Source organism: Erpetoichthys calabaricus, chromosome 7 (genome assembly GCF_900747795.2).
Source record: "Erpetoichthys calabaricus chromosome 7, fErpCal1.3, whole genome shotgun sequence".
In the NCBI taxonomy this organism is placed as follows: domain Eukaryota; kingdom Metazoa; phylum Chordata; class Cladistia; order Polypteriformes; family Polypteridae; genus Erpetoichthys; species Erpetoichthys calabaricus.
The window spans coordinates 194,454,273-194,481,756 of NC_041400.2; the positions used below are offsets into that span (position 1 = coordinate 194,454,273).

The 27,484-nt window shown below is 43.2% G+C and overlaps 2 protein-coding genes and 1 non-coding gene across 3 annotated transcripts in view; all 3 read right to left on the reverse strand.

Annotated features, from left to right (window-relative positions):
- Positions 1-463: 463 nt before the first annotated feature.
- On the reverse strand, positions 464-12,815 carry LOC114654994 (uncharacterized). The gene is made up of 4 exons (XM_028805884.2): positions 12,549-12,815; positions 7,540-7,692; positions 3,996-4,183; positions 464-1,209 (listed from the first exon to the last, which is right to left on the reverse strand). The coding sequence occupies exons 1-4, from the start codon at positions 12,602-12,604 to the stop codon at positions 572-574; spliced, it is 1,035 nt and encodes a 344-aa protein (XP_028661717.1). The 5' UTR covers positions 12,605-12,815; the 3' UTR covers positions 464-571.
- A 4,599-nt stretch (positions 12,816-17,414) lies between these two features.
- Positions 17,415-27,484, reverse strand: part of haus6 (HAUS augmin-like complex, subunit 6) — a 49,851-nt gene continuing 39,781 nt past the window's right edge. Inside the window, exons 13-16 of the mRNA XM_028805886.2 lie at positions 25,848-25,908; positions 25,359-25,550; positions 22,019-22,151; positions 17,415-19,086 (exon numbers count right to left, since the gene is read on the reverse strand). Of these exons, the coding sequence (XP_028661719.2) occupies positions 18,158-19,086; positions 22,019-22,151; positions 25,359-25,550; positions 25,848-25,908 (1,315 nt within the window). The 3' untranslated portion in view covers positions 17,415-18,157. The remainder of the gene's footprint in view (positions 19,087-22,018; positions 22,152-25,358; positions 25,551-25,847; positions 25,909-27,484) is intronic.
- LOC114655210 (small Cajal body-specific RNA 8) lies at positions 25,994-26,123 on the reverse strand. Its single transcript, XR_003716872.1, has one exon. It is a non-coding gene; the product is annotated as a small Cajal body-specific RNA 8 (non-coding RNA).

The following is a 27,484-nucleotide window of genomic DNA, read 5'->3' on the forward strand; positions in this document are numbered from 1 at the left end:
TGGGCCCATTCGCAGTGCTGTACTGTGTGTGCTCTGTGGTTGATCTTAGGAGGTCCAACAACAGACATCACCGTGGAAACACAAGGATTGCACTTCGCAGTCGTGCAGAGTCCCCTCTGAAAGGTGCAATCCCAGTCAGCATCACTGCACACTTCAGAAAGCAAACGGAACGAAAGTGGAACGTGAGAACATACGCGTGGTGGCCGAGTGGATTTTAGATGACAAACTCGGTGAAAGGCGCTATATACAACACAGTTGGATTACGGGGGGCTGTGCCTTATAAAGTAAAATCAGTAGCCAGTCCTTCATGGACACCGCAGGGCAGCACACACAGGAAGGCGCTATATAAAGTAAATCTACAAACGTTGTGCTTTGTGAAATGAAAGGCGCCATCTAAAACAAAACACTCAAATGAGTTTGTGAAAGTCACAATATCAAATTCAATATCAAGATACTCAGACTAAGGAGACAGCGGCAGGTGAAAGGCGCTATAAAGTGCTCCACTAACAACTTTAAGGAGGAATACAAAGCAAAAAGCTCAGAGTGAACGGCGACCAAACATCAGGGGTCTTTAGTAAGCTGGACCCCCACTGTCTAGTGTCTGTGAGGGGTGTGAGACAGTGGCTGACGCTCGGCTCCGTCTGTGACCGTCACGCTGGACCACCGTCACCTGTTGAAGCAGCACAGTCACTTCTGTCAGTTCCTTGGAGGGGCTCTGGGGGTCCCAGTCCTCCTTCCCCCACACCACTCGTCTCAGCTCGCACACCGACGTCAGAGTGTGGAGCGTCAAACAGACCTCGTGATGGACGTGGTGGGTCACGACTACCCGCTGGAGGGAGACCACGGGCGGAGCTTCGACTGTGTGGGCACACATGGAGGATGAGGAGGTCCGGCGAGTGACCCTCAGCTGGGACGGAGGAGTTTCTGACCTTCCGACATTCGCCCACCTGTAGTCGGCCGTGTAAGTGGTGAGGCCCTCCAACGGGACGTCCCTTCTCGTGACAGAAGGAGGCTCACTGGACACAAGGCAGCGGTCTTCTTTGGCTTCAGGGCTGGCTGGGGTCTTCGAGACGCTGCTTCTTTGGGACAATTGGCCAGAAGGTGGGTGGTCAGTTTTGGAGATGTTTAAACACAAGTGAGTGGGGGGCCTCTGGTGGGGCTTGGAGGTCAGGCTCATTCTTGAGGAGCTGCCCACCCATTTACACCTCCCTGAAATGAAAATGGGAGACAAAGAATTAAAAATTGGTGAAGTCACCGCAAAGGACAGCAGAAAACACCGGAAAACAAAAACGCATCTCTGAGGGGCAAGCGGGCATAAAGTGAAGACGTCTGATCGCCAGAGTAGTCCGTCCGTCCGTCCGTCCATCGGTCTGCTCAACCACCATCATCATCATCAAGACTGCAGGAGACACAATGGTGGGGGGGTCTCCGCTTACAGGGGCATGACTGGCAGACAGACAGGTGCCAGTGCAACACAACTTGTCCCTGAATGAGGAGAGTGGGGGGGAGAATTGTTGACTTCCATACTCCACTGCACATCGAGGGGTCTTGCTGTGCAACTGGACATGGACCCCAAACGTCTTGGTGTGCACCTGGAAGCGAACCTTACTTGGTCGACTGACGCCACCTCCATAGCCAAGAAGGTGCCAGTGGAGGTTTACTGGTCCTTCACGGAGCTGCTGGGTTGTGTTCTTTAGACCACCAGACGGTCTTCACCACAAGTAGGTCCTTCCACACTCGGACACAATGAAACCCTAAATCAGTGGAAAGCACAGACTAGTGAACTCTGCGGGACTAAGGATGGGGACTTCTGAAACCCGTGTCACACACATGTGCATCAGAGGGTCACCATCCAGGGTTTTCCCAGGTATGTAATACCACCTCCGGCAGATTGGGGGGGGGGGTAGGGGGCTGCCAGCTAACTGTGTCGTCTTCCTTTGCCTTCCCATTGCTGAGAAACCACCCAGTCAGGGCAACTGACTCCGCCCCTTCAGGTCCCAGGACCGTAAAAGTCCAGCCCATCCAGAAGGAGGTGTCACCCATTGGCTAAAGAGCAGAGGAGGCGGAGCTCCTTCAAGCCAAAAGCCCCTCTTATAAAGAAGCCTTGACAGGCAGCTGTTTAGCATTTAGAACAGCAGAGGGCGACATTTTCTTTTCTATTGGTTCTATTCTATCAGGCACAACAATTACAATTAAACGAGGAAAGCCGGGCTGACGCCTCCTCCATTCATCCCGATTTCTGACCCATCATCACCTCAGATGACCACACCAGTGAGGTGCACCGGCAATGCGTCATATTAAAGGGGGTGAAGACTTAGGAGATCAAGGATTTTGTATTTTATATTGGAATACTTTAGACCACTTAACAGAGGTCTGTGTTCTATTTTGACATTGAAGAGTAAAAAATAAATAAAATAAAAAGTTCAATATACTGTAAATTTAATGCTGCATAACAAGAAAATGTGAGAACATCCAAGGGGCTGCAATTGTGTGACACTGAGGGGGCTGGTGAACAGTGGGACCACTAGGTGGCATAACAGCAACCCAACAGCCCAGACAACCTTAATGACACACTCAGAGGTTCAAACAACAATTTTTTAAATTCAGCACTGCCATTTGGGATGCGCCATCTATTGGAATGACAAATGCAATCCATATGTCTGTTATATGCCATTTTGTATGGGATTTGTAGAAGCAGTGTTAATGTTTGTGATGCACCATCTGTTGGAATGACAGACATAGCAACTGGATAAATACACTAAACATACAGTCAGACAGACCGACACACACACACACACCCTTATCCTTTTATTAAGGTGGATTTGGTACGGGATTCATAAAAGCAGTGCTAATGTTTGTTATGTACCATCTGTTGAAATGGCAAATACAATGCATATGTCTGTTATTTGCCATTTGGTATGGGATTAGTAAAAGCAGTGTTAATGTTTGTTATGTGCCATCTGTTGAAATGGCAAATGCAATGCATATGGCTCTGTTATTTGCCATTTGGTATGGTATTTGTAGAAGCAGTGTTAATGTTTGTTATGCACCATCTGTTGGAATGACAAATACAATTTGGTATGGGATTAGTAAAAGTAGTGCTAATGTTTGTTATGTGCCATCTGTTGGAATGGCAAATGCAATGCACATGGCTCTGTTATTTGCCATTTGGTATGGGATTTGTATAAGCAGTGTTAATGTTTGTGATGTGCCATCTGTTGGAATGGAAAATGAAATGCATTTTATTACTACAAATGTTTGTGATTCGCCTTCTGTGGGAATGGCAGAGATTCAGTGAGCAGACGGACACACAGACATTTATTCTTTTATTAAGGTGGATAATTTGGCAAGACCAGAGAGGTCCACTACTTAGCAATAAAGCCACAGGTTCAAATTGTTTAAATGTTCACAACTCCACAAATATTACAACAGAGGGTAAACAGAACCAGCGTTGGCTGATCTTTTACACCCAGCAAGTGTTGCCCACCCATCCTGAACCCTGACTGCCCCTGGAGGTAAGGTGCCCGCCCCCTTTTTGTTTTATGCAGGACCCAGTAGCACATTTGGTGGTACAACACTGCACTGTGGAAGCCCCCTCAAAGTGGTTCTCCAATGCAGCTTCACACCTGCCGGCAATCCAAGGCACGCAGTAGGATTCTCTAAAGGGACTACAATTCCCATCATGCCCTGGGGGAGCGTGCATGGATGCATCTGCTCAGGAGTGCTGCCACCTGGTGTATTAGGGGTGGCAGGGGTTGTGTGCTGTACAATCTCTAGGAACCCCATCTGTGATATCCGATGGACCCCTCCATCCCAGACACAAACCTCAGTCCAATGCCAACTCCTATTACAAGGGTCCGCTGATTTAGGGTACGCATTTTGTTTTTTGTTAAAATTTCCACCTGGGAACAAATCAAGTTCTCTCTAAACCCAACTTCCCCCTCCACAAGGGAGCCACAAATGGCGGTCCCACCTCCATGATGAACGTGTCATACCTGTGCATGATGGGATCACGTCCTGTCTGGTGGCACGTCCCCGGTGGGCCAATCTGCCCTCTTCAGCCTGAGGTCGCCTGTACTCCTGCGAGTAGGTGGTGACGAGCTCCATGGTGGTCTGTGGTTTGGTGTACTTCGGCACCATCTTGGCTGCTGTGAGGGCCACTCCGTGTCGTGTGTCACCTGGCCTGTGCGTAACACACATTAAACATGTCACTTTGTCAATGGCGGAAAAAGCTTTAAATCACATTCACCACCTTAACCTGTAAACCGCAAAAGACCACTTCGTCGTGAGACGCAAAGACGGAGGGACCACTGAGCGGTCAGGAGCTTCGTGATTAAATGGGGACTTTGTGAGCGGAACTCATGTCACCTATCAACATGGACGATCCAAAAAAAAAAAAGAAAAAAATTATCGACACAAAGATAGAGAAGGGGAAAAAACGATAAAATACGAGATACCAGAAATCAGAAGCCCACCCAACACCTTTAAATACCTTTGGGCACAAAACAAACCCAGTGGACATCAGAGTGTCACCCTCATATGAATCACACACCACAGGTCTGAGCAGGAGCCCCCCCAGTGACAAACCAGGGGGGGTCTGGAAAATGTGAGCACCACCTGAGAGACACACAAGGGTGTGGAGAGCTAAAAGACGCAACGCGGACGTCGTCATTAAAGTGCACACTGCAGACTCATTGAAGGGGACATTTTGGGTCACCCAACACTTTTTCTACACTGCGCCCCCCCCCCCCCCTAATGTCTGGACAGTTGGTGTCACAGGTGTTTGTGATTCCTCAGGTGGGTTTCACAATTTGCTCCTCAGGTCTCTCTAAGAAGTCTCTCCATAAGCTTCTGCTGCCCGCCTCATTCCTCGGACCCCCCGTCTATTCACCATATTACTCCCATCTTCATTGGCTCCCCATTAAGTTTCAATTGGATTTTAAAAATTCTGCTGTTAACATTTAAGGCCATTCATAACATCCCCCCCCCATATCTGTCCGACCTTCTTCATGTTGCCATTCCAATGTTTGTGTCAGAGATGACCATCAGCAGAAGACTTCGTGAACAGAAACACAGAGGGGTCCACACAGTGAAATGGACACCACAAGAACAGGATGGCAGTTTGTGACAAAGGACATCAATGAGCCTGCAGCATTCTTGGAAAAGGTCTTGTGGGCCGACGAGACAAAAGATGAACCTCAGAGTGATGGTGAGAAGGAACTGCCCGAGATCCAAAGCAGACCACCTCATCTGTTAAACATGGCGGTGTTCTGGCTTGGGCTTCTATGGCTGCCTGGCACAGGTCCTGGCACACTTCTCTTCCTTGGTGATGGAACTGCCTGACAACACAATGAATACCAAGTTGAACACAAACATCTGATCTGCTCAAGTTCAGTAAACTCCGTCATCCTACAAGATGATGAGCCAAACACACCGCTGAGGCATCATGGGAGTTTATCAAAGTGAAAGAACAGAAAATTCTGGAATGGCCAAGCCAGTCACCCAATTGAAATCCAACTGAGCAGGCCTTCCATATGCTGAAGAGAAAACTTAAGGGGGGGTATGGGAGACAAGCCCCCCCGAATCAAGCAGGAGCTGAAGATGGCCACACGAGAGGATTCACCAGAGAAGACCCTCCGCACCTGGTGATGTCTGTGACCCGCAGACTTTCAAGCACTCATTGCATGCTGGGATATGTGACAAAGTCCTAAATGTGACAACGGCTTTAACAGATGGGGGGGGGGGGCGGCCGTATAGAAAAAGTGTTGTGTGACCAAAATGTGTCCCGTGTGCACCGAGCTCTTTAATGACGACGTTTATCATTTAAAACTGTGGAGCACCACACGATGAACCGCCCAGACTGGGACCCCCGAGTGCAGCGGGTGACACCTCAGCACCACACTGGAACAGTTTATGGTGGCTGGAGTGCCAACCGTGCCACCAACCCCCAAGTTTTCCCAGTTAAGGTGAAGGAGCTGCTGGCAGAGTGAGGACGGAGCAATGGCAGGTTAAGGGCATCAGCTCAGGGACCCAACAAGGAAAAACGGTATGGTGGGCACTGCACAGGGTGGTCCACATCTAACTTTTAATGCAATGCAATGCAATAATGACATAGTTAGATCTGGACCACCCTGTAGTGTGGTCTCATTTCAGATTGGGGTTTTTTTTTTTTTAGTCCTGCTTGTGACAGTGGGGGTCCGGCTCCAAGATCCCTCCTCTTCCAGATTTGGGCGCCCCCTCGAACCTGACACCTTCGAGAACGTAACCGGATGAGGGTGGCAGATGGGGACAATACACTCCAGGCAATGGGATGGTGGAAAGTGTCCAAGAACTTTTATTAAAATGGTGTCCGAATATCAATAGTGCAGCACTTCTGATATCCGTCATAAATAAATAAATAATCCTTAAAACGGGAAAAACAAAAAAGTGACGATTAAAAACGAGAATAAAAAAACCCAACGACAGTCATCGGGTCAAACGAGCCGCGCACAACTCCTTCCTAGTCTCCCCTGGCAACTGGCAGAGCCGCGGGTCCTCTCGCTCCCGACCACCCAAATATTGGATGCCCCCATTGGTGTCCACCAGACCACTCGGGGTTGTTTCTCCTCCTCCTTCACACACACACACACACGCCACCTCGGGTCCCTGGGGAGGCATGGCACCTTGATCGTACCCACTCTTCAAAGAATCCCCCCCTCTAGAGCATCAATCCCTTACCACCTACGGGCGGGGCAAACGACCGTGCTGCCATTCTCCATCCGCTGCTGTTCTCACAACTCTCTTGCCCCCTTTTCCTTCTATTCTCCCTCTTTTTTCCCCCCTGCGCTGGCACCGTGGGCGCAGTGTCTCAATCACGCACCGCAGGACGCCAATGAAGCCATTGAGAAAGATCACACCCTCACATGCAGGCATGTCTTGCCCCCAGTCTCTTCAGCAACTCCCCCACAGCTGTGCCAGCGCGCCCACCTGTACCAGGCTGCTCCATATACAGCGGTGATCTTCCTCGTATCTTTATGGAACTGGCATGGTGTGCGTCATGGCTGTGCAGCAAAAACCCTGGTGGCGTGCTTTGGGGGGGGTAGACATGCATGGCGGTCTGATGTCATTTTCACCACTCGGCCCTCACGGACACCTCAAGTAGAATGCAGCACTTGGGTGACCCACCGGTGGTACGGCCCAATGGTCGAGCAGCACTGCCACCCACCGAGACGTGAAGGTCGGTTTGTGTTACCCCATACTGGCAGGTGACGTGTGGCCAACGGTGACCCACAGACCCTCAGATTGCAATGATCCGACGTACAGCTAAATGGCCGGTCCCCCTAAAGGAGCTGTGCTGTATGTTGGCACTCGGAAATGCCTCTCAGGGCGGCGTGCACCCTAGAAGTGTGCCCTTTTCAAATCTCAATTGTTGTGGAATGTTAAACGCCAAATGGAGTGAAGCAAAAACCAAAAAGGTAAAGCAAATCCCATTGGAGCCACGTTCTCAATGCACAAACGAAAAATAAATGAAACTGTTGGCACCACCCGTACAGAACTTACTTCAAAGCTGCTCTCCCCGTCACTTGGCTGTGACCAACACGGTCCTGGGCTTCTGCCATTTTTGACGCACAAGTGGCAGGTACGCAGAATTTCTCCCGGTACTCGGTCGTCAGGTGAATCTGATGGGAGCCGCTGCAGACTTTCAGAGGCCACCTGAAAAGGGAAAGAAACATCACAATCACCCAACGTGCCACAGAAAAGACAAAGCGGGCACCGCAAAGAGAACAAACTTGACTACTGCTGCCTCACAGCTCTAGGCAGGGTCAACTTAAAGCAGGCGTATCCAGCACCGGTCCTGGTGGGCCGCAGTGACTGCAGGTTTTCATTCTAACCGTCTTCTTAATTAGTGAGCAGTTTCTGCTGCTTCAGTTTTAATTGACGTAACCCGGACCCCCTTAGTCATTTCTTTTTCCTTAATGACAATAATGAGGCACAAAACAAAACCAGCGAACCTGAAAATAGAGAGAGGTGAAGGGTCTCAGTAATGTTGGACCACTCAGGTCACCAAAACATCTTGACGGTGGTCTTATTAAAAAAAACTGAAAAATCAACGGTCTGCTGTGGCCACAAGTCAGGATATTGAATAACGCAGGGGTCTCCAACGCCGGTCCTGGTGGGCCGCAGTGGCTGCAGGTTTTCATTCTAACCGTCTTCTTAATTAGTGAGCCGTTTTTGCTGCCTTAGTTTTAATTGACGGGACTCGGACCCCCCCTTAGGTTGTTTCTTTTTCCTTAATGACAATAATGAGACACAAAACCGACCCGCCACAAGACCAGCTCACCGGGAAATAAAAGAAGGGCGAGGGTCCTGTTTTGGTGACCTGAGCAGACCGACGTGACCATCTTGACGGTGAAACAGAAAATCAACAGCCTGCTGTGGTAGAACAAGAGCGGCACCAAGTCCTGAGGTTCAATCATTAAGAGAGCGGCTGGAGACTGAAGACCCAGTTCAGCTGCTCGTCCGTCAGCTCGTTTCACGTCTCATTTCAGTTTGCCTGCCATTTAATGAAGAAACGAATCAAATCAGAGGACCGAACCCTTAAAGACGGGGCTGTTAAAATGAAGGGGAAAGGAGTTCATTAGCAGTGATCAGCAAAAGGGTCAGAAGGAAAACCTGCAGCCACTGCGGCCCACCAGGACCAGAGCTGGACACCCCCGGCTTAAAGGGTACATTGCGCCCTCCTAGGCGAACTCGGCTGCCAGCGCCCAAGAAGGAGAGGAAGTTTAACTGGGTATGACGGAGGTCACGTGACGCCCGCAAAAAATCACATCGTCAGTCACGGAATGCCCTCCGAGTCGGGTAACCCACCCACAAGTCTAACCAGGCACGTGATGGGCGTTACGTGAATGACCTCATAGGTATTGACTCTACTGGTCAAAAAGGGACATCCAAAATGGGGGTCCATCATTGAAAACGGACAAATTACGCCACTTGGAGACTGTGAACGTATATGAAGTCAACAAGCAAATCCCCAATAGAACCGTTTTCCAAGGGGGGGGGGGGGGGGGGGGGGATTTGCTTGTTGATTTCATATACGTAAATAAAGGAGCGCTTCAAAAAGGTGACCTCAATTGAGCACTGCAAATAAAGGCGTTCGTAGATAATTTAGCTGAAATGGCTCTGGGATATGTGAAGAGCAACAAAGGTGCAGGTCTGCTCGTAGAAGACACCTACAGAGACACTTCGGAGCGAATTAAATTAATTGTCCTTGATTATGCTAATAGACCGCATCTCGAATATCTACGTGGCATTGCACATAATCTACAGCTTCAAGTGTAACTTGCTTTCACCTTTTTATACATTCAGTCATTGCCTTAATCTAAGTTTCTGTAATTTTGAAAACAACGAAATATAGAGAGCTTTAGAAATAGTTCGTTAGAAGTTCATGCATTAATTAATTGGATGTTTTAATATTCTTGCTTTCACCTTTTTATACGTTCAATCATTGCCTTTATCTAATACATTTTCTGTAAAAATTTTGTTGCGCTGCGCCCAATTGAGGTCACCTTTTTGTGCGCGCCCTTATTGACGGATACCATGGAGAACAGCAACCTGACGATAGCATTTGAAATGGACGAGTGGAGGGTGGTCCGCCTTGTGATCACAGATGAAATCTATTGACGGAGGGGGAGTCCAAACATCGGTAGTAATGCAGTTTTTCAGTACAAATGCTTGCAATGCACCATCTGTTGGAATGAGGCAGGGTATCCACTTTAATTCAATTGTCTGTGTGCGCGCGCATTTACACCAGCGGTTCCCGATGTGGGGGGTGGTTTGGGGGTGCTCGCAACTGTTGCTGGGGGTGCCAGAATCCATCGAGGAAGAAAAATGAAAAACATTTGTACAAAATCTTAATGTATCTGTCCATTCCTAAATAATTAAATGGGCAGGCCATTTCGTATCAGTGCAATACGCTGCTTGTTACAACGGATGACTTCCGCTCTTACGCGCACTTAGCGCTGCGTGGGTATTATGAACTGTCGTATCTGTTCAAGTTCTATTTGGATATACCTTGTAAGTAGGTTCTATTTAGTCGACAGAAATATTTTTTGATAGGACCAAAAAATATTTCTGTCGACTAAATAGAACCTACTTACAAGGTATATCCAAATAGAACTTGAAAAGATAGATTTTTTCCGAATCTGACCGCGCATTTTAGATCGACTTGACGCGCACTACATCGAGCCCGCGCGCTGTTGTGCTCTCGCCTGCCTGCCTCAATAAGTCACCGTCGCTTCGCTCTTACTTTTTTACCGTTCATTTAATCATGGCTAGTCGCGAAAAAATTAGAAAGTGGAAAGAGGATTACACGGAGTATGGCTTTACCAAAACAATTATTGATGGAGGGCGGCACGGTGGCGCAGTGGGTAGCGCTGCTGCCTCGCAGTTGGGAGACCTGGGGACCTGGGTTCGCTTCCCGGGTCCTCCCTGCGTGGAGTTTGCATGTTCTCCCCGTGTCTGCGTGGGTTTCCTCCCACAGTCCAAAGACATGCTGGTTAGGTGGATTGGCGATTCTAAATTGGCCCTAGTGTGTGCTTGGTGTGTGTGTGTCCTGTGGTGGGTTGGCACCCTGCCCGGGATTGGTTTCTGCCTTGTGCCCTGTGTTGGCTGGGATTGGCTCCAGCAGACCCCCGTGACCCTGTGTTCGGATTCAGCGGGTTGGAAAATGGAAGGATAGATTTTATTATACCTACTTGTCATCGACATTTATCTAACTCTACTTATTTTCTAGTATCATAATGTAGTTTAAGTTAAATACATCTATTGAAACCAATACAAATTTTCATATTTTTGATTTTTTTCACATCTTCGGGGTGGGGGGGGGGCGCCCCACAGATTGAGAACCACTGCCCCCCCCCCCAACCCATATGGGATAGCCAGCAAATCAGTGTGTTTACATGCACACACACACTCGAATTAAAGTGGATAACCTGTCACATTCCAACAGATGGTGCTTGGAGTAGTGAGAAAAGCGCTATAAAAATGTAAAGATTATTATTATTATTATTATTATTATTATTAACACAGACCCTTTCACTAATATCTCTCTATTATAAAAGAATATCTTGAGATGAGATGAGACTATTTGGCCATGAGATACACACAGCACATAGCGCCCGCCCTTTCAGCCCCCTAAAGTCATTAAATTATTATCCACATCAAAGCTCATGCCCTCCGTTTTAGCAGCTTTGTGAGGAGATGGACACCGAGCACAAACGTTACATGGCTTCCTAAAGGCAGATCGGCTCACCAGAGTGTTTAAGTTTACGAGAGCCGCTCCAGAGATTTCTGTTAGAAAATCAAAATCACCCGCCACTGGCGGCACACTTCTGTAACATGGAATGGATCTCAAAACTCTTATTTGTGCAACTTACTCAATTGAACTAAACGGTCTTCAAACTGGTAGATAAAGTGGCTGCACTCAAAGCTAAACTGGAACTGTGGGGACAGCGACTGAGCACCGAGACATCGGACACATTTCAAACATTGGCAGGGATTTTGGCAGAGGCTGTGCCCGGGCCTTCATTCTCCCAGCTGCTGCACATTCACCGGTCTTTGCGGATCTAATCCTCCAACTCATTTAAAAGCAACGTGGCTACTGTGTAGTGCCCACCCTCGGCTTGGCAAGCGAAGTGAGCAGAGGGCAGAGCTGTAATGTGGCTAAACAGTAGTACCCACGCAGGGGTTGGCAAGTGAAGTGAGTGGAGGGCAGAGCCGTGAAGCGACTAGTGTGTAGTGCCTGTCAGGGGGTGTGTAGTGCCCATGCTGGCGCTGGCAAGCAAAGTGAGCAGAGGGCAAAGCAGTGAAGTGACTAGTATGTAGTGCCCACCTTGGGCTTGGTGAGTGAAGTGAGCAGAGGGCAGAGCTGTGAAGTGGCTAGTATGTAGTGCCCACCCTGAGGTTGGCAAGCAAAGTATGCAGAAGGCAGAGCTGTGATATTGGCTAAACAGTAGAACCCACCCAGGGGTTGGCGAGTGAAGTGAGTGGAGGGCAGAGCCGTGAAGTGACTAGTGTGTAGCGCCTGTCAGGGGGTGTGTGGTGCCCTTGCTGGCGTTGGCAAGCGAAGTGAGCAGAGGGCAAAGCAGTGAAGTGGCTAGTATGTAGTGCCCACCCTGGGGATGGCGAGCAAAGTGAGCAGTGCCCCCCCAGAGTCTCGTTAAAAAATGAAAGTGCAGACACGGGTGTAAACACACACTCAAGCTACTTCCCTGAAGTGGGACCATCACCTGAAGATAATGAAACCCAACGTGAAGACAAACATTGCAGGATGTACTTAAGATCTCCTCCCCCCAGGATAAACTCTGCAGGAACCTCCTGGATTGTCAAAGGAAATGCAGAAACTGGGAAATTAAGAGGGAATTTAATGAACCCCAGGGTCCCACAGAGCCCGGTGATCCTCAGGGAGCCCCTTAAGCTCCAAGACCATCACAATAGGAAAGTCGCTCTGAAGAAGTAAAAAAATGTCAACGACGTCGACGGAAGCCCCGAGCCCTAAACAAGCAGCTTACCTCCTGGCGTCCGAATCTCCGCTACGCGAGAGCCCAGTGGTCACCAGACGCCCCATCGTCGTGTTCTCGGCCTCCCTTTGATTTATTTACTTCTGTGCTACGACTCTGAACATCAGTTGCCACGAGGATCTCGAGACTCTGCCACACGAATGCATTATTTATGTCAGGAAGCCATGGAAGAAGAAGAAAAAAAAAAGAAAAAAGAAAAAGGGGAACGAGCCGCGGAGGAGTAGGCTGCTAAAAATAACTCGGAATTACTCACTTGAGTGAAGATGAAGCTCGTGACGGAGCGCGGGAAGAAAACAGCAAGAAAAAAAAATAAATAAATAAATGACAGCTTTTTAATTAAACAAAAACACAACGTGGCTGTCCAATACCAGTAAGTGGTGCCAGGCCCTTGATGCCCACCTGTGTTACATGTCAAAGTGTGCCTCAGGTGGCGTCGGTCATCAGGCCCACTGTTTTGTGTCGAGGCTTTGACCTACGCCATGTCCTAATGTGCCACACTTGTGCCCACTTGCCCGAGGTGACCTTTGGGCCCAGAACCTCAGGCTCGGACCACACCCTGTGCAATCTGGTGGGCCACGCGGTGCTGCTCAGTCACACGGCCATATCTCCATGACAGACGAGCATCTAATATTAATTACAGTGCATCCAGAAAGTATTCCCAGCACTTCATCACTTTTTCGATAGATAGATAGATAGATATGAAAGGCACTATATGATAGATAGATAGATAGATAGATGTGAAAGGCACTATATAATAGATAGATAGATAGATAGATAGATAGATAGATAGATAGATAGATAGATAGATAGATAGATAGATAGATAGATAGATACTGTTACAGCCTTATTCCAAAATGGATTCAATTCATTTTTTTCCTCAGAATTCTACACACAACACCCCATAATGACAACGTGAAAAAAGTTTACTTGAGGTTTTTGCAAATTTATTACAAATAAAAATGAGAAATCCCATGAAGCTTGTGGCATCATATTCAACAAGACTTGAGGCTGTAATTGCTGCCAAAGGGGCATCGACAAAGTATTGAGCAAAGGCTGTGAATACTTATGGACATGGGATTTCTCAGTTTTTTTATTTTTAATAAATTTGCAAAAATCTCAAGTAAACTTTTTTCAGGTTGTCATTATGGGGTGTTGTGTGTAGAATTCTGTGGAAAAAAATGAATTTAATCCATTTTGGAATAAGGCTGTAACATAACAAAATGGGGGAAAAGTGATGCGCTGGGAATACTTTCTGGATGCACTGTATATCGAGAGAAGGGTACTAAGGATAGAGCTGACAGGTAAGAGGAAGACCTAAGAGAAGGTGGTGAGAGAGGACATGCAGGTGATGGGGGTGACAGAGCATGACGACGAGGACAGAAAGATCCATCCATCCTACTAACCGAAGATTGTAAACCGCATATGGACGCAGGGCGCAGCGAGGCGCACGCGCACTACACAGAAAACACAGAAACGAGAAGGTTGGAAACCGGATGTCGTGCGCGTGCTTGCGAAAGGAGTCACGGCTCAAACCAAAGAAAAAACACAGAAACGACACTACGACATGTGAACTGCACCCGAGGTAAAGCGTGCACGCCAGGTTGTACAGCCGCCCGGACGCGACCGCCCACACCACTACATATACCCTTCATGATATGTCTTCACGCAGCGGCTTCCCACCGAGGCGCATATTGCGCTGTGGCGGTCGCCCCACAGTCACACGCAGCAGCCTCCCAGAGTCAGTAGGTGGCCCCCAAACAACACAACCTGTTCAAACGGTCGGTGTCCACAAAACGAAACCGCTTTAGTACAGATATGCCTAATGGATTAAATGACATTTCCCGAGACGCAACCGCCCTCCATGATACGTCATCCATCCACATATCGGACGGAACAGAAACTGATTGCCATTCTAGGATTTCCGATTCGCTAGCGAATCACGGGGTTTACTTCTATGGAAGATGATGATCCGCTGTGGCGACCCCTAAAGGGAGCAGCCGAAAGAAGATTATAATGCTGGACCAACCTGCCTCACTGGCTCCAGACAATCCTAACCTGTGCAGATTTCACTCAAAAGTGTTTTTGGGGCACAGAATTATGCAGCCAAGCTCTTGACATTTAAAAAAAAATATTCAGAATATATTCCAGCTGAACGTCAAACACGGTGCAATAAAATCCTGACAAGCAGAAAACAGCATCCTGGAGTTCATTTATGATATAAAAGACACTCACTAGAAGCTGTGCAATGCAAACACAGGGAGATCACACCCACTGAACACTTTCTTTGCACGACTCAAAGAGATCCAAAAATGAATAAAGTAAGCAATTTTCAGCTGTAACCAATAATGATCGATTGCAACAAGCAAATGAACTCATCAGCTGGACCAACTAGTTTATTTTAAAGGCATGTGGTACACCTCACCATTCTTAAGTTTCCTTGATCAGTCACAAGATGCTCAGCAAATAACCAAAAGGCACACATTAAAGTCAGTACTGTCCCTTAAGCAAGCAAGATTCCATCACTTACTGCCACTTTAGTTTTCTAAAATTAGGTACTCAAAACTCTCACACTTTTTAATTTTTTATATTTGTTTTGTTGTTTAAATGTGTGAACATAACAAACTGAAGGAGAACAGGCCATTCAGCCCAATAAATCTAACCACCACCACCACCACTTATTTCTAGAGCACATTTTCATACAAATGGGAGCTCAAAGTGCTTTACAAGAGGAAGAAAGGAAAAAAGAAAAACTATAAAAATAAGATCAGGCAAATACTAAGTAACAAAGAATAAAAGTAAGGTCCGATGGCCAGGGAGGACAAAAACCAAAAAATAAAAAAATTTTTTTGCAGGGGTTCCGAGGCCACGAGACCACCTAGCACCCACTGCATTTGTCCAAAATAACGAAGTTAAGTTTTCAGGTTCCCTAAAATCCTACTGGGTACCACACTACAGTGGAACCTCGGTTCACAAACAAGCCAGTTTGTACATGTTCAGTCTCTCCCTGTGCGCACACACACAGGCAGTGCCAGAGAGAGAGAGAGAGAGAGAGAGAGAGAGAGAGAGAGAGAGAGAGAGGGCTGGACTCATAAGGTAGGAAGGCAGGTAAAGGATGCACTGGGCTTGATTTTGTTTTCACTTCTGTTTACAGCGATCGGTTCGTAGCCTGCATTGTTGCAATGTTACTTTTCTTGGTGGTTTATTAAATTACGGATTTTTCAAATATTCATTTTTTTCCCTGTGCTTAAAACTCATTAAAAAAAAAAGTTTTTAGCCAGCGGTTGGTAGTGCTATAGCGCGAACTATTGCAGTGTTAGTTCTCTGTTGTTCAAGGTTTTCTCAGTGTTATTCAATGTTTTTACATTTAGTTTACTATTACGCTGTGCATTCTGTGGTATAATTATATTTGTGCTTAAAAATATATATTTACATACAGTTCATATGGTCTGGAATGGATTAATTGTATTTACATACAATCCTATGGGGGAAATTGCTTCGGTTCACGACCAAATCGGTTTACAAACAGAGTTTTGGCACAAATTATGGTCGTGAACTGAGGTTCCACTGTACTTGGTCACTTACTCCATGTGTCTGTGGTTCACTTTGTGAAGAAAAGCTTCCTAATTGCTTGTGTGAAATTTACCTTTAGGTTTCCGACTGTGTCCCTGTGCTTTTGATTAACTAATGTGAAGTTACCAATGGCCGTAGGTCCAGTGTTTTTATCCATTATTATGTATTTACCAGTAACGGCGCCCTGCACGATAACGTGCAGTGAACACACTTGACTTAAGCATTCCTAGTTTTCATCCTCTCTCTCTCTGTACATTTATCATTTGTAAGCTCAGGAGGTTCCTGAGCAGCTCTTTTCGCCACCCGCATCTTTTTGCGTTAAAACTGATTAAGTCAGTGTTTGTGTTGCAATTACTTAGTACATTTTCTTTCATTTTTCACTTAAGCTGGCACTTTGAGGCAGATTGAAGATTTAAGATATGAAGAGATAGGGGAAGTGACGGTGAAGGTGGTAGGGATGAGAATTGTGCCTGTATGCATGTGCTGCACGACCGCCCTGCTGGCTGCTGCCGAGAGTTGATTCTACAATAAAATAAAATGAGGAATAACCTTGGAGGTCAATCACCACCCCAAAAGCGGACCGTAGACATCACCTAGTATATGTGTGTGTATCAAATTTCAGGTGAATAGGTCAAACAGTTTGCAAGATACAGGTGATTTAAAATCCTAGACAGACTGTCTGTCTGACAGATAGAGAGATAGAGATAGAGAGAGAGAGATATCTCTATATATATATATATATATTATATATATTATATATAGAGTAGGAAGATCACAATATGCAAGCTTTTGAGACAACTCAGGCCCCTCTTTCAGGCAAGATAAAGAAGATATTGTCTGAAGAATGGACCAGAGTTGCCTCAGAAGCTTGCATGTTGTAAACTTTTTGGCCAGCCAATAAAAGGGGTCATTTTGCTTGACTTCTCATCACAAACATTAAGAATTGATTTAAAATCCTGGACAAACGAACCACCACGGTACCACATTATCTCGTCACACTTGGGTTACACAGATTCATGCAGGGTTTTCAAGAAACTTAAACTTTTCGTAAACAGCATAATAAAGCATAAAGAATAAAGCAGAGGATGTCTGGGGGGAGAAGTGAGAAAAGGACAGCTGCTACACAGGCTTTTAAATGTTCGAAGCGCCACGCAGCAGCAAAGCTAATTGAGCAAAGAGGAGGTAAAAAAGCTATTTCCCATTGTATTGCCATTTAAGAGGGGGGTTTCGGAGGAGCGACTGCGTCTTCTAGGGGTGCGTTCAGCCCCCCCACTTCACAAGATATAAACACACACGTTACCTACAAAAATGACCTCCTCAAAAATACAAACCTTGACAGAGGGAACCAACCACCCCCTTTGTGACGCCAACAGCAATGAATGAGAGGAAAATGGGGGCCAGCAAGTTTAAAGAGAACAGAATACCTGATTTAGGGCTCATGGTGAGGTACACACTTGTGTTTTGCTTTTTCAGTGGTTTCACGGGAGGGCATCTTGCAAAAAGAAAAACAGCTTTAATTTTGTGAACATTAGCACTGTGCGGTTCAATTAGAAGTCACTTTTTTTAAACACAAATTTTACAACAAATCAAGAGTTAAAGTATTAAAAGTAATGCAAATGAACAATAAGAATGCTTTTAAATAGTTCAAAACACTGTACAAATCTGACATACTGTTATGAAATATTCTAACAAGACGTTAAGTGTTTCTGACATGAAACTGAACATAAAAAGTAGTAACTGAATTCAAACTAATTTCTTCTCAGTTCCTCTTATTCAAGTAACTCAAGTGGTCATGTTTTCTAAATCATAATGTTCTGTAAATGAGAATAATTTCAACAAAATGCCTGTGTTTTCACAGAGCAACAAGCCAAATAGGACAAAGATTCCAAAACTAAAACGCATTCTTAGATTTCAGAACCAAAGGACAAGTGCTCAAAATGTAAAATGGTGTGTTAACTGTAGAAAGGGTTGACCAATCCAAAGTTAAGACGTAAACATCAATTCAGAAGTACAACTCCTATTTGTTCAGGTTAAGACCAGTCATCGTCATTCTCTCTCTCCTTCAGAGTTTCAGGAACATCAACTAATGGGGAGAAGGACTGGAGCTTTGGGAGAGTAAGTCGCCGGTCTTTTGTAGGCGTTAGCACGTCTAAGAAGTCAAGCTCAAGAGAGAACACCTTTTCTGTACAAGCCAGCTCTGGCCTTTCTGGGTTTATATTTGCAGAATGCTGAATGCTGGCTTCAGTTTCTGTAAGCACAGCATCGTTTGCAGGATCAGCATTTCCGTAGAGTTTTCTGATACTTTCGTATCTGTTAAGCAGTAAATTTACATCCATGCTGCAGTTTTGGTCTATTCCGGAGCTGCCATTTACTGCTTTGTCATCAATACCATCTTCCATATCGGACGTCCTGGAGCTGTTGAAACTGTCATTGCCATATACATCTGGAAGAGTTTCATGAGCAATACCAAACTGCACAATGTCGTCACTGCTGTCAATGTCAATCAATTTTGTTGAATTCCAGGAAAGAGTGGAATGCTGGGACACATTGTCCTGGCAAAAAGAAAAAGTGCCAGGCTCATTTAGTTTTCTTCCAAGATAACCAGGAAAACTGGCAAATGAAGAGAGGAAAGAGATCTCACTGTTCAATTCTGGTTCTTTCAAAGACATTTCCTGCTTCACTAAACTTTCATAGTTCACACTTTCAGAGGAAGTCCTTCCTTGGATATTGGTCAACTGTTCCAGGGTTGGCATGTTCATCCTCTCTGGTGAAGCAGTTTCTTTTAATCCAGACTCCATCCAGAGAAGATCTTCAAGGGCATCTTCTTGTTTTGATTGCTGAGGTAACGGCGAGGCATCCAGAAGACTAGATTTACAAAGTGAGGACTTCTTTGACAGTTCAATACTTGGAGACCCACATTCTTCAACCGCTTTTCTCCAAGAACCTCTGATATCTGAAACTGGAAAAAGCAGAAAAACCCTTGTGTCAGTCAAATTGGAGAAATGGATATTCACTTACAAACAGGACATGCAATAAGCCAGAAGTCAATAAAGTCAAACAAACTTTAATTACTGAACAGATTAATGACAAGCTAAGGTAAGAGGCTTGGAAACAGTAACGTGAAATGCGTTCCAACTGACTACGGAAATGTCTAGATGTGCAATCTTTGTGGCTTACTGGTTAAAGATGTTGACAGGACAAGACAGGACATATATTAAAATTCAGTAAGTCATTCACTTCATGTTCATCACTAAAAGCTACACACCTTATTACGTCTATTATAAAAGAAAACCTTGAGACAAGACTATTGCCAGGAGATATTTTTTCCAAGTCCCGCCCTCCTCTCCACCATTTCCGGTTCACAGCCCACGCCTGTGGTCCTCTCACCTCTCATTTGTGTGAATGCTTTTGTCAGACACTTCCTGCGCTCTCGGAGCTCTTATAAAAATTTAGGTTTTCCTCACTAAATTCTCAATGAAAGATTTTGTATTCTCTAAATCTTATTGAAGAATTTCATCCCGAAGGGTTAACAACAGAAGAAATGAGTAAACTGACAATTCTAGCACAGAGAAATGAAGTCAAACGAATTAACATGAAAATTGTCAATCGGTTACACGGCAAATTGGTTAAATGCGTATCAATAGACTCTGCTGAAACAGTTGCTGGTGTGGAAGATGAAAACAAACTTACAATATCACAAAGAATATCTACAACCGTTAACACTGTCTGGTCTTCCACCGGCTGAATTACTGTTGAGAGAAGGATGCATCATAATGTTATTGCGAAATTTATGTCTGAGTGATGGGCTGTGCAATGGGACAAGATTAGTTGTATTCAAAATTGGTCGAACAATTCTAACGCATAAAATTTTAACAGGCGACAAGAAAGATAATGTATTACATCTTCATATGCCAGTCATATTAAAACGTTTACAGCTTTCTGTTAGAATAGCTTTTGCTATGACAATTAACAAATCACAGGGACAAACATTCCAAAAAGTCTATCTATTAGAGAGAAAGAAATGATATTCACTCATGGGCAGTTATACTTTTCTTTGTCACAATGTAACTTCAAACACAATCAAAATTCAATGTGATATTGACAAAAAGTTAATTGAAAAACTTGTTTTGAATTTGAGATTTACAGTAAAAGTTGAAGTATTTGCGTGTTAATTTCAAAGCAAAATAGAACGTATAACTCAACGAATACCTCGAACGCAACATGAAACAATTATTCAATTACGTTTTACATTTTTTTTTTTTAAACTATGGTTAATTACTTGCTGTAATGTAAAATAGTTCTATTATGCATATGTAACAATTCCCATGAAAAGAACAATCTGTTTAAATTGTACATCCGCTTCCCCATACGCAAGTGGTAGATCCATGAAGTGGCTAGTGCGTAGCACCCACCCGGGGGTTGGCGAACAAAGAGAGCAGGGGGCTGAGCCCCCTAGTATTTACAATTTATTTCTTAAAACTCTTGATACCACATGGCAGGGTATCATTTTGTAAAATGTTTTTCATTTTAAAGCAGTTTGGTCCAGCATTAAAACACTCTGGTATACTTTCTGGAGACGGAAGTATAAAAAAAGTTTTCAGGCTGGGTGACATTCACTCCATCCAGGAATCGTCTGCCCTCAACTCGGCTTCCAAAAAGCCGACTATCAAATACAGATAGTGCACTGCCACTGTTGATTTTAAAAAGATGTACAGTAATCCCTCCTCCATCGCAGGGGTTGCGTTCCAGAGCCACCCGCGAAATAGAAACCATATGTTTATATGGTTATTTTTATATTGTCATGCTTGGGTCACAGATTTGTGCAGAAACACAGGAGGTTGTAGAGAGACAGGAACGTTATTCAAACACTGCAAACAAACATTTGTCTCTTTCAAAAGTTTAAACTGTGCTCCATGACAAGACAGAGATGACAGTTCCGTCTCACAATTAAAAGAATGCAAACATATCTTCATCTTCAAAGGAGTGCGTGTCAGGAGCACAGAATGTCAGATAGAGAAAACAATCTCTAGCAAACAAATCAATAGGGCTGTTTGCTTTTAAGTATGCGAAGCACCGCGGCACAAAGCTGTTGAAGGCGGCAGCTCACACCCCCTCCGTCAGGAGCAGGGAGGGAGAGAGAGAGAGAGAGAGAGAGAGAGTTTGTTTTTCAGTCAAAAATCAATACGTGCCCTTCGAGCTTTTAAGTATGCGAAGCACTGTGCAGCATGTCGTTTCAGGAAGCAGCTGCACAAAAGATAGCAACGTGAAGATAATCTTTCAGCATTTTTAGACGAGCGTCCGTATCGTCTAGGTGTGCGAACAGCCCCCCTGCTCAATCCCCATACATCAGGATCACAGATAGTCAGCGCAAGAGAGAGAGAAAAGTAAGCAATCTAGCTTCTCAGCCATCTGCCAATAGCGTCCCTTGTATGAAATCAACTGGGCAAACCAACTGAGGAAGCATGTACCAGAAATTAAAAGACCCATTGTCCGCAGAAATCCGCGAACCAGCAAAAAATCCGTGATATATATTTAAATATGCTTACATATAAAATCTGCGATGGAGTGAAGCCGCGAAAGGCAAAGCGAGATATAGCGAGGGATCACTGTACTTACTTGTCTGTTAACCTTGCCCTTTTGCACCCCATTTATTTATTTACGATAACCGCTACTCGGAGGCAACATGACCTGCTGGTATTAGACCTTCACTATTTGATTTGTATGCTTGCAAAGACTGAATATATGGAATGCTTAATAGCAAGGAACAAATATTTGCACATCTTTCGGTGGGATGACTGTAAACGGATTAACGTACTGTGAAGATTAAAGCTCTTTAGTCAAAGAACAACAAACTTAACACTTGCACTAAAAAGTTATTACTTTCTACTTACGCAGGCTTTCTGGTGTACGAGGAAGTTCTTTTTTTGTTACAAATGGATCAGAGGCCAAAGTGCACAAAATGTCTTCCAACTCAAGTGCTTTACCTCCAGAGCTCAAAGGGCTGATAGTGACAGCATCAGCAAACTGAAAAGATCATTTAATGCATTAATTATTTTGTGTAATAAGCTATACAGGCATAATCAAATATACAAGTGACATATCCAAAAAAAAAAAAAAACCTAGTGTCATTTAAATTTGGAAACACTTAACAGCTTCAGACAAAATACTTAAATTATATACTCAAACCTGCTTATTAACCCAGCTATTGTCCTGGTTGCATTTTGGGCACCCAGGACCTCTGTGCCACCATGGATTCTACCATAGGACTGGATTTAAAATTAGGACTCCCATAGTTTTTTATTCAACAAATGCCACACCGAACAAGCCTTTAATTGTGCCCTTTTACAGTGTATTAGTAACACATGGCATTGATACATTCCGTTCATAATTTAAAATTTAGAAAGTTATTTGGCAACGTAATGACAAGTTTCATTAGATATTCAATCTTGCAGTTGATATAACATTTACTTTGTGTAACCAACTGAGAAGTGACATTCAGTAACATTTATGACATTTCACTATACCACATCTAACAGTTATTTTCATCATCATGAAGACGGAAAAACAAAACAAAACAAAACAAAAAAAAAAAAAAAAAAAAAAAAAACTTACCTTTTACAAAAGATCACACTAGTTGATGTATTTGCATTTAATACTTAAAACTATTATTTCTTAACATCAAGGTAAAGATTTGAATGCATACAATTTAAATACATTATTTATTGAGATACATTATAATACTGTCTTGGGTATTTAAAATGATACTGAATACTTTTCTTAGTATCTTAAAGAATGACATTTTGGTATCGTAACAACAACCCAAAACACTATCACTAAACGACTTGAAAGGAGCACAACACAACCATGTTATTGTCAAGAAGGCTCAACAACATCTTTTCTTCCACAGGTATCTGAGGAAAGTACAAACCTCTCCATGCTGAACCAACCTCTACAAATCCAGTGGAGTCTGTACTTCCCAACTGTGTAGCATCCTTTTACAGACCAATTCAAACTGCAACTGCATGGCTCTACCTTCTGCTCATGGCATATGTAATACACATTGCATTAATAAGGAAAAAAGTATTTTTAAAGATTCTAAGCACTGTGTACAGCAATGGTCTCAAACTCTAATCCTGGTGGGCCACAGTGGCTGCAGGTTTCAATTCTACCTCTTTCTAAATTAGTGAACCATTTCTGCTGCTAACTCCTTTTTCTTTCATTTTATTTGACTTGATTTTTTACGATTCCCCTGAATTTCTTCGTTTTTCTTTAATTGGCACCCAAACAGATATAAAATGTGAAGTGAGGGAGCCAATAGAAGACCAACTAAGTCAGGGCCTCAAAATCCAACCAATTTCACTCCAACCAGTTGCTCAATGAGGTGCCAAGTCTAGTCAATTAAACTTGTTCTTTAATTCTATGGCTTGTTGCTGCTCTCATTGTGTAACAAGAGACATTTCTGAAATTGTTAATTTTCTCTTTTCCAAGAGCTCTGGTAAAATTTTTAGGGGACCTGAGCAGATCAACTTTCCCCGAGACCCTGATCTTTCTTCATTTTCAGATATTGTGTGATGGTCACAATTTGCTGGTCATGTTTGGCTTGTTTTGTATCTCATTGTTTGGATACTAATTTAAAAAAAAAAAAAAAAAAAAAAAAAAGAAGATGGAGGGGTCAGTCTTCAAGAGCAAGTCAATTAAAAAATTAGCCACAAAAACAGGCCACTAATTAAGGAAAGGGTGAGAATGAAAACCTGCGGCCCTCCAGGAATGGAGTTTGAGACCACTGGTGTATAGTCACTCTTCTAATTCGGTACAAGACCATTAGCACATTCACCACTAAATTCAATGACAGCTTGTTTCTTTAAGGCACAAGATAATTCAGTAGTTACTTATGCTACGTTCCGTTTATCTTAAATATGTCTGCTTGATGTTATATTTAATGTATGGTGTTGAATTCATCATCTGGTCTTCTATTCATTACCTTTTTGTAATATACTACTGTGAATAACCTGTGTGAGGCATACAAGTAAGAATTTAATTGTACTCTGAAAGAAAACAATACATTTAAACTTTAAAATAAAGTTTCATTTATGCATTTTTTGTGCTAAATACAACATCAAGTACCCAGGCTGTGCAGAACAAAAAAGTTATTTTTGCGTAATTTAAAGTGGACTATAAATACTTCAACCGTTTCAAAAGTTAAGGAAATGATGATGCGCTAAATGAGTATCTGATCCATAAGGTGCTAGTGCCAGTATTTATTTATATAAAAACAGAAATCTTATTAGTTGGTACCAAATCTGTCCCCTCTACCCTTCGTGGGCTAAAAACTGATATCGATGGGGTCCTGGTTGAACCCTCGGCATCAGTCCGTAATTTGGGGGTCATCTTTGATCAGCTTCTTACTTTTCAACCACACATTAGCTCAATAGTTCAGATGGCTTTTTCATCTGTAACATTGCTCATCTGCATTCTTTCCTCAGTGTGAAGGATACTGAAACACTGATTCACACTTTCATCACTACCCATCTGGACTATTGCAATGCATTGTTTTATGGCCTACTGCCTAAGTATATCGATAGATTACAATATGTTCGGAATTCTGCAGCTCGTTTACTTATACACACTAAAAAATCTGCTCACATCACTCCTGTCCTCTATGATTTGCATTGGTTACCACTTTCTTCAAGAATCAGATATAAAGTAATTCTTCTCACCTTTAAAGCCCTTCATTATCTGTCTGAGCTACTTTTTCTGTACACTCCTGCCCATGCATTAAGATCATCGGACGCTAACTTACTCACTGTACCAAAATAAGGTAAGTAACTATGGGGGGGACAGAGCTTTCAGTGTGATGGCCCCTAAAATTTGGAATGCTCTCCCTCTCAGCCTTCGCAAGGATATTATTCATTTCAAACTCCTGTTAAACACATCTTTTCAGTGAATATTATTCATTTTCTTGTATGCGATTTCTACTGTCTTATTAATGTGTTTATTGAATTGTAAAGTGTCCATGAGTGTATGAAAGGCGCTACATAAATAAAATTTGTGGCATGAAAAAACTAACATTTCAATACAGCTTTTTCCACATTAAAACCCAATTATGTGACATTTATAAGATCACCAATTAAGAAACTCCCTGTGTATAATGAAAAGTATTAATACTATATTATAAAGGTCACAACATCTAAAAACTAACGAATCTAAAACAATTTGGTTGTATACTAATACCTTATCAGCCAGGTTGTCGTACTCTTTATAAAGAACCTCCGATTTTTTATTTCCCAAGCTCTGTGTTCTCTTCTTCCAGCGCTGTGACTTTTCATTCCGACTCCCTGTAGAGACCATAGCTGGTAGTTTGGCCTCCTTTAAAGGCTGCTCCTTTCCATGTGCACAGCCACTGTCCATATAATCTACAGAAGTCTTAAAACAAAAATAAATCATTAAAATTACACACACATTTCAGACACTTCTAAAGAGTTAGCTGCTAACTCTTTGTAATACATTTTTATTGTCATTAAACTAAAAGGGAAGAGTTGTCCTCATTATTACTATAGTTTGAGTGGAGTAAGCATTTAAGTGGTTAAAAAAAAAAAAAAAAATCTTAAAAGGTAAAAAAAAAAAAAAAGATTTCAATTAATTGAATGTTGTGAGGACACTTTAGTTGCACAATACTTTGATACTACTAAACCAAACAATAGCACAATAAGATAGACATACGTGCATAACATTAGATGATAATCTTCTGTTAGGAGGGGTAAGGATTTCAGGAAATGACACCCTAAAGGGGAGAAAAAAAAAAAAAAAAAAAAGGATAGAATTAGCTTATTATATGGCAAAGTGTGCAGCTTCCTCATAAAACGCATCCTTGTCTGCCCCGTATCTGTCCGTTACGATTTCTCTCAGTTCGTCCCGGTCATCAAAAGGCATTTTGCTATAGGGAAAGTTTGTGATGAGCAACACAGTGCTTAATTTTGCTCATGTATCACCTTCCCAAGAAATGAATGCAATTTTGAAAACACACTTAAGTGAAAACAAACAACTTAAAAAAGTACCCTTAAAATACTCTACTGGATTTAAAAATTTAAGCTGAAAATTTAAACTATTGTGTAACACCATCTTATATATTTCACAGATGAGTGCAGCAGAGTCATGAATAAACAAATTTAAATTAACTTTTAGTCCACCGATTGTTTTTTGTTTACATGGAAACTAACAAAAAAAAATAAATAAAAATAAAATTGCACTGCCTTAAGTACATTTGTACTCATACTTTCACACTTTTCTGAGAGGCAGTTCATTTTGTACATTTTGGACCATACAGTGCTCACATTTTTTGAATTTGTATTGTGTTCACATAGTATTTTGACGGAGTGCTTGTCTGCTCACTTTATTAAGTTATTATGTAAAATTAAAAATAAGCGCTCAAGAAAGTACATTTTACTGTATACTGAAAATACATTTCTGGAAGACTACTGAGCTGTGCTGTAAAGCACGTATTCACTCACAGTACTTTGTATTATTATAACAATATATATTATACTGTTGTATGCTGGGATCAGCAAATCTTTGATATGCAGGGATTAGCTGGTCCAGAAGTCTGTTGCCCATTTATTTGGTTGGGGCAAGAAAGTTTAAATCTGTATCTCCAATTTTTGGCCCTTTTACACTCTGACTGCCTGTTAGTTTCAGAATTGATCTTAAAAGTTTGCAGCTTGTTTTTAAATCGGTACATGGGTATGCTCCCTCTTATTTAATCGGAAGTGTGTGTTATGCACCAGCCATCTAGAGAGCAAAGATCTACTGGTCAGTTGTCTCTTGATGTCCCTTGTACTAAGTGCAAAACTAAGGTGGATAGGGCATTTGCAGCTGCTGCACCTCGTCTGTGGAATTATTTACCGAATTAGATTAAGGAGTCACCCCCTCAACTGAATTGTTTAAAAGGAGACTGAAGATGCATTTCTATTCTCTAGCTTTCTGTGACCTTCAGTGATGCTGATGGTTCCTCCCTCAAAGTAATTCCTTGGTTTTCAATTTTGTATTGTGTTTCACTGTATTTTATTCTATTTATGTTGTTTATCGCATATTGTATCGTAAAGCACTTTGGCTACAGCATTACTGAAATTGTTTTAACTCTTTCAGGGCTGATGTCGACTTTTGTCAAAACTCAGGGGTAGAGGACAGTAATCCTCTGTAAACTATTACAAAACTTGCCCTTACGGTTTAGTTTCAACTCTTTGCTAGAAGGAAAGTTACATAGCTTTGCTGATTTCACCTCGATTCCCTACGCGTGCAGGAGTAGTGAAGAGCAAACAACCTCTAAAATGGCAACGCCATCTGGCGAGAGACCAAAGCGA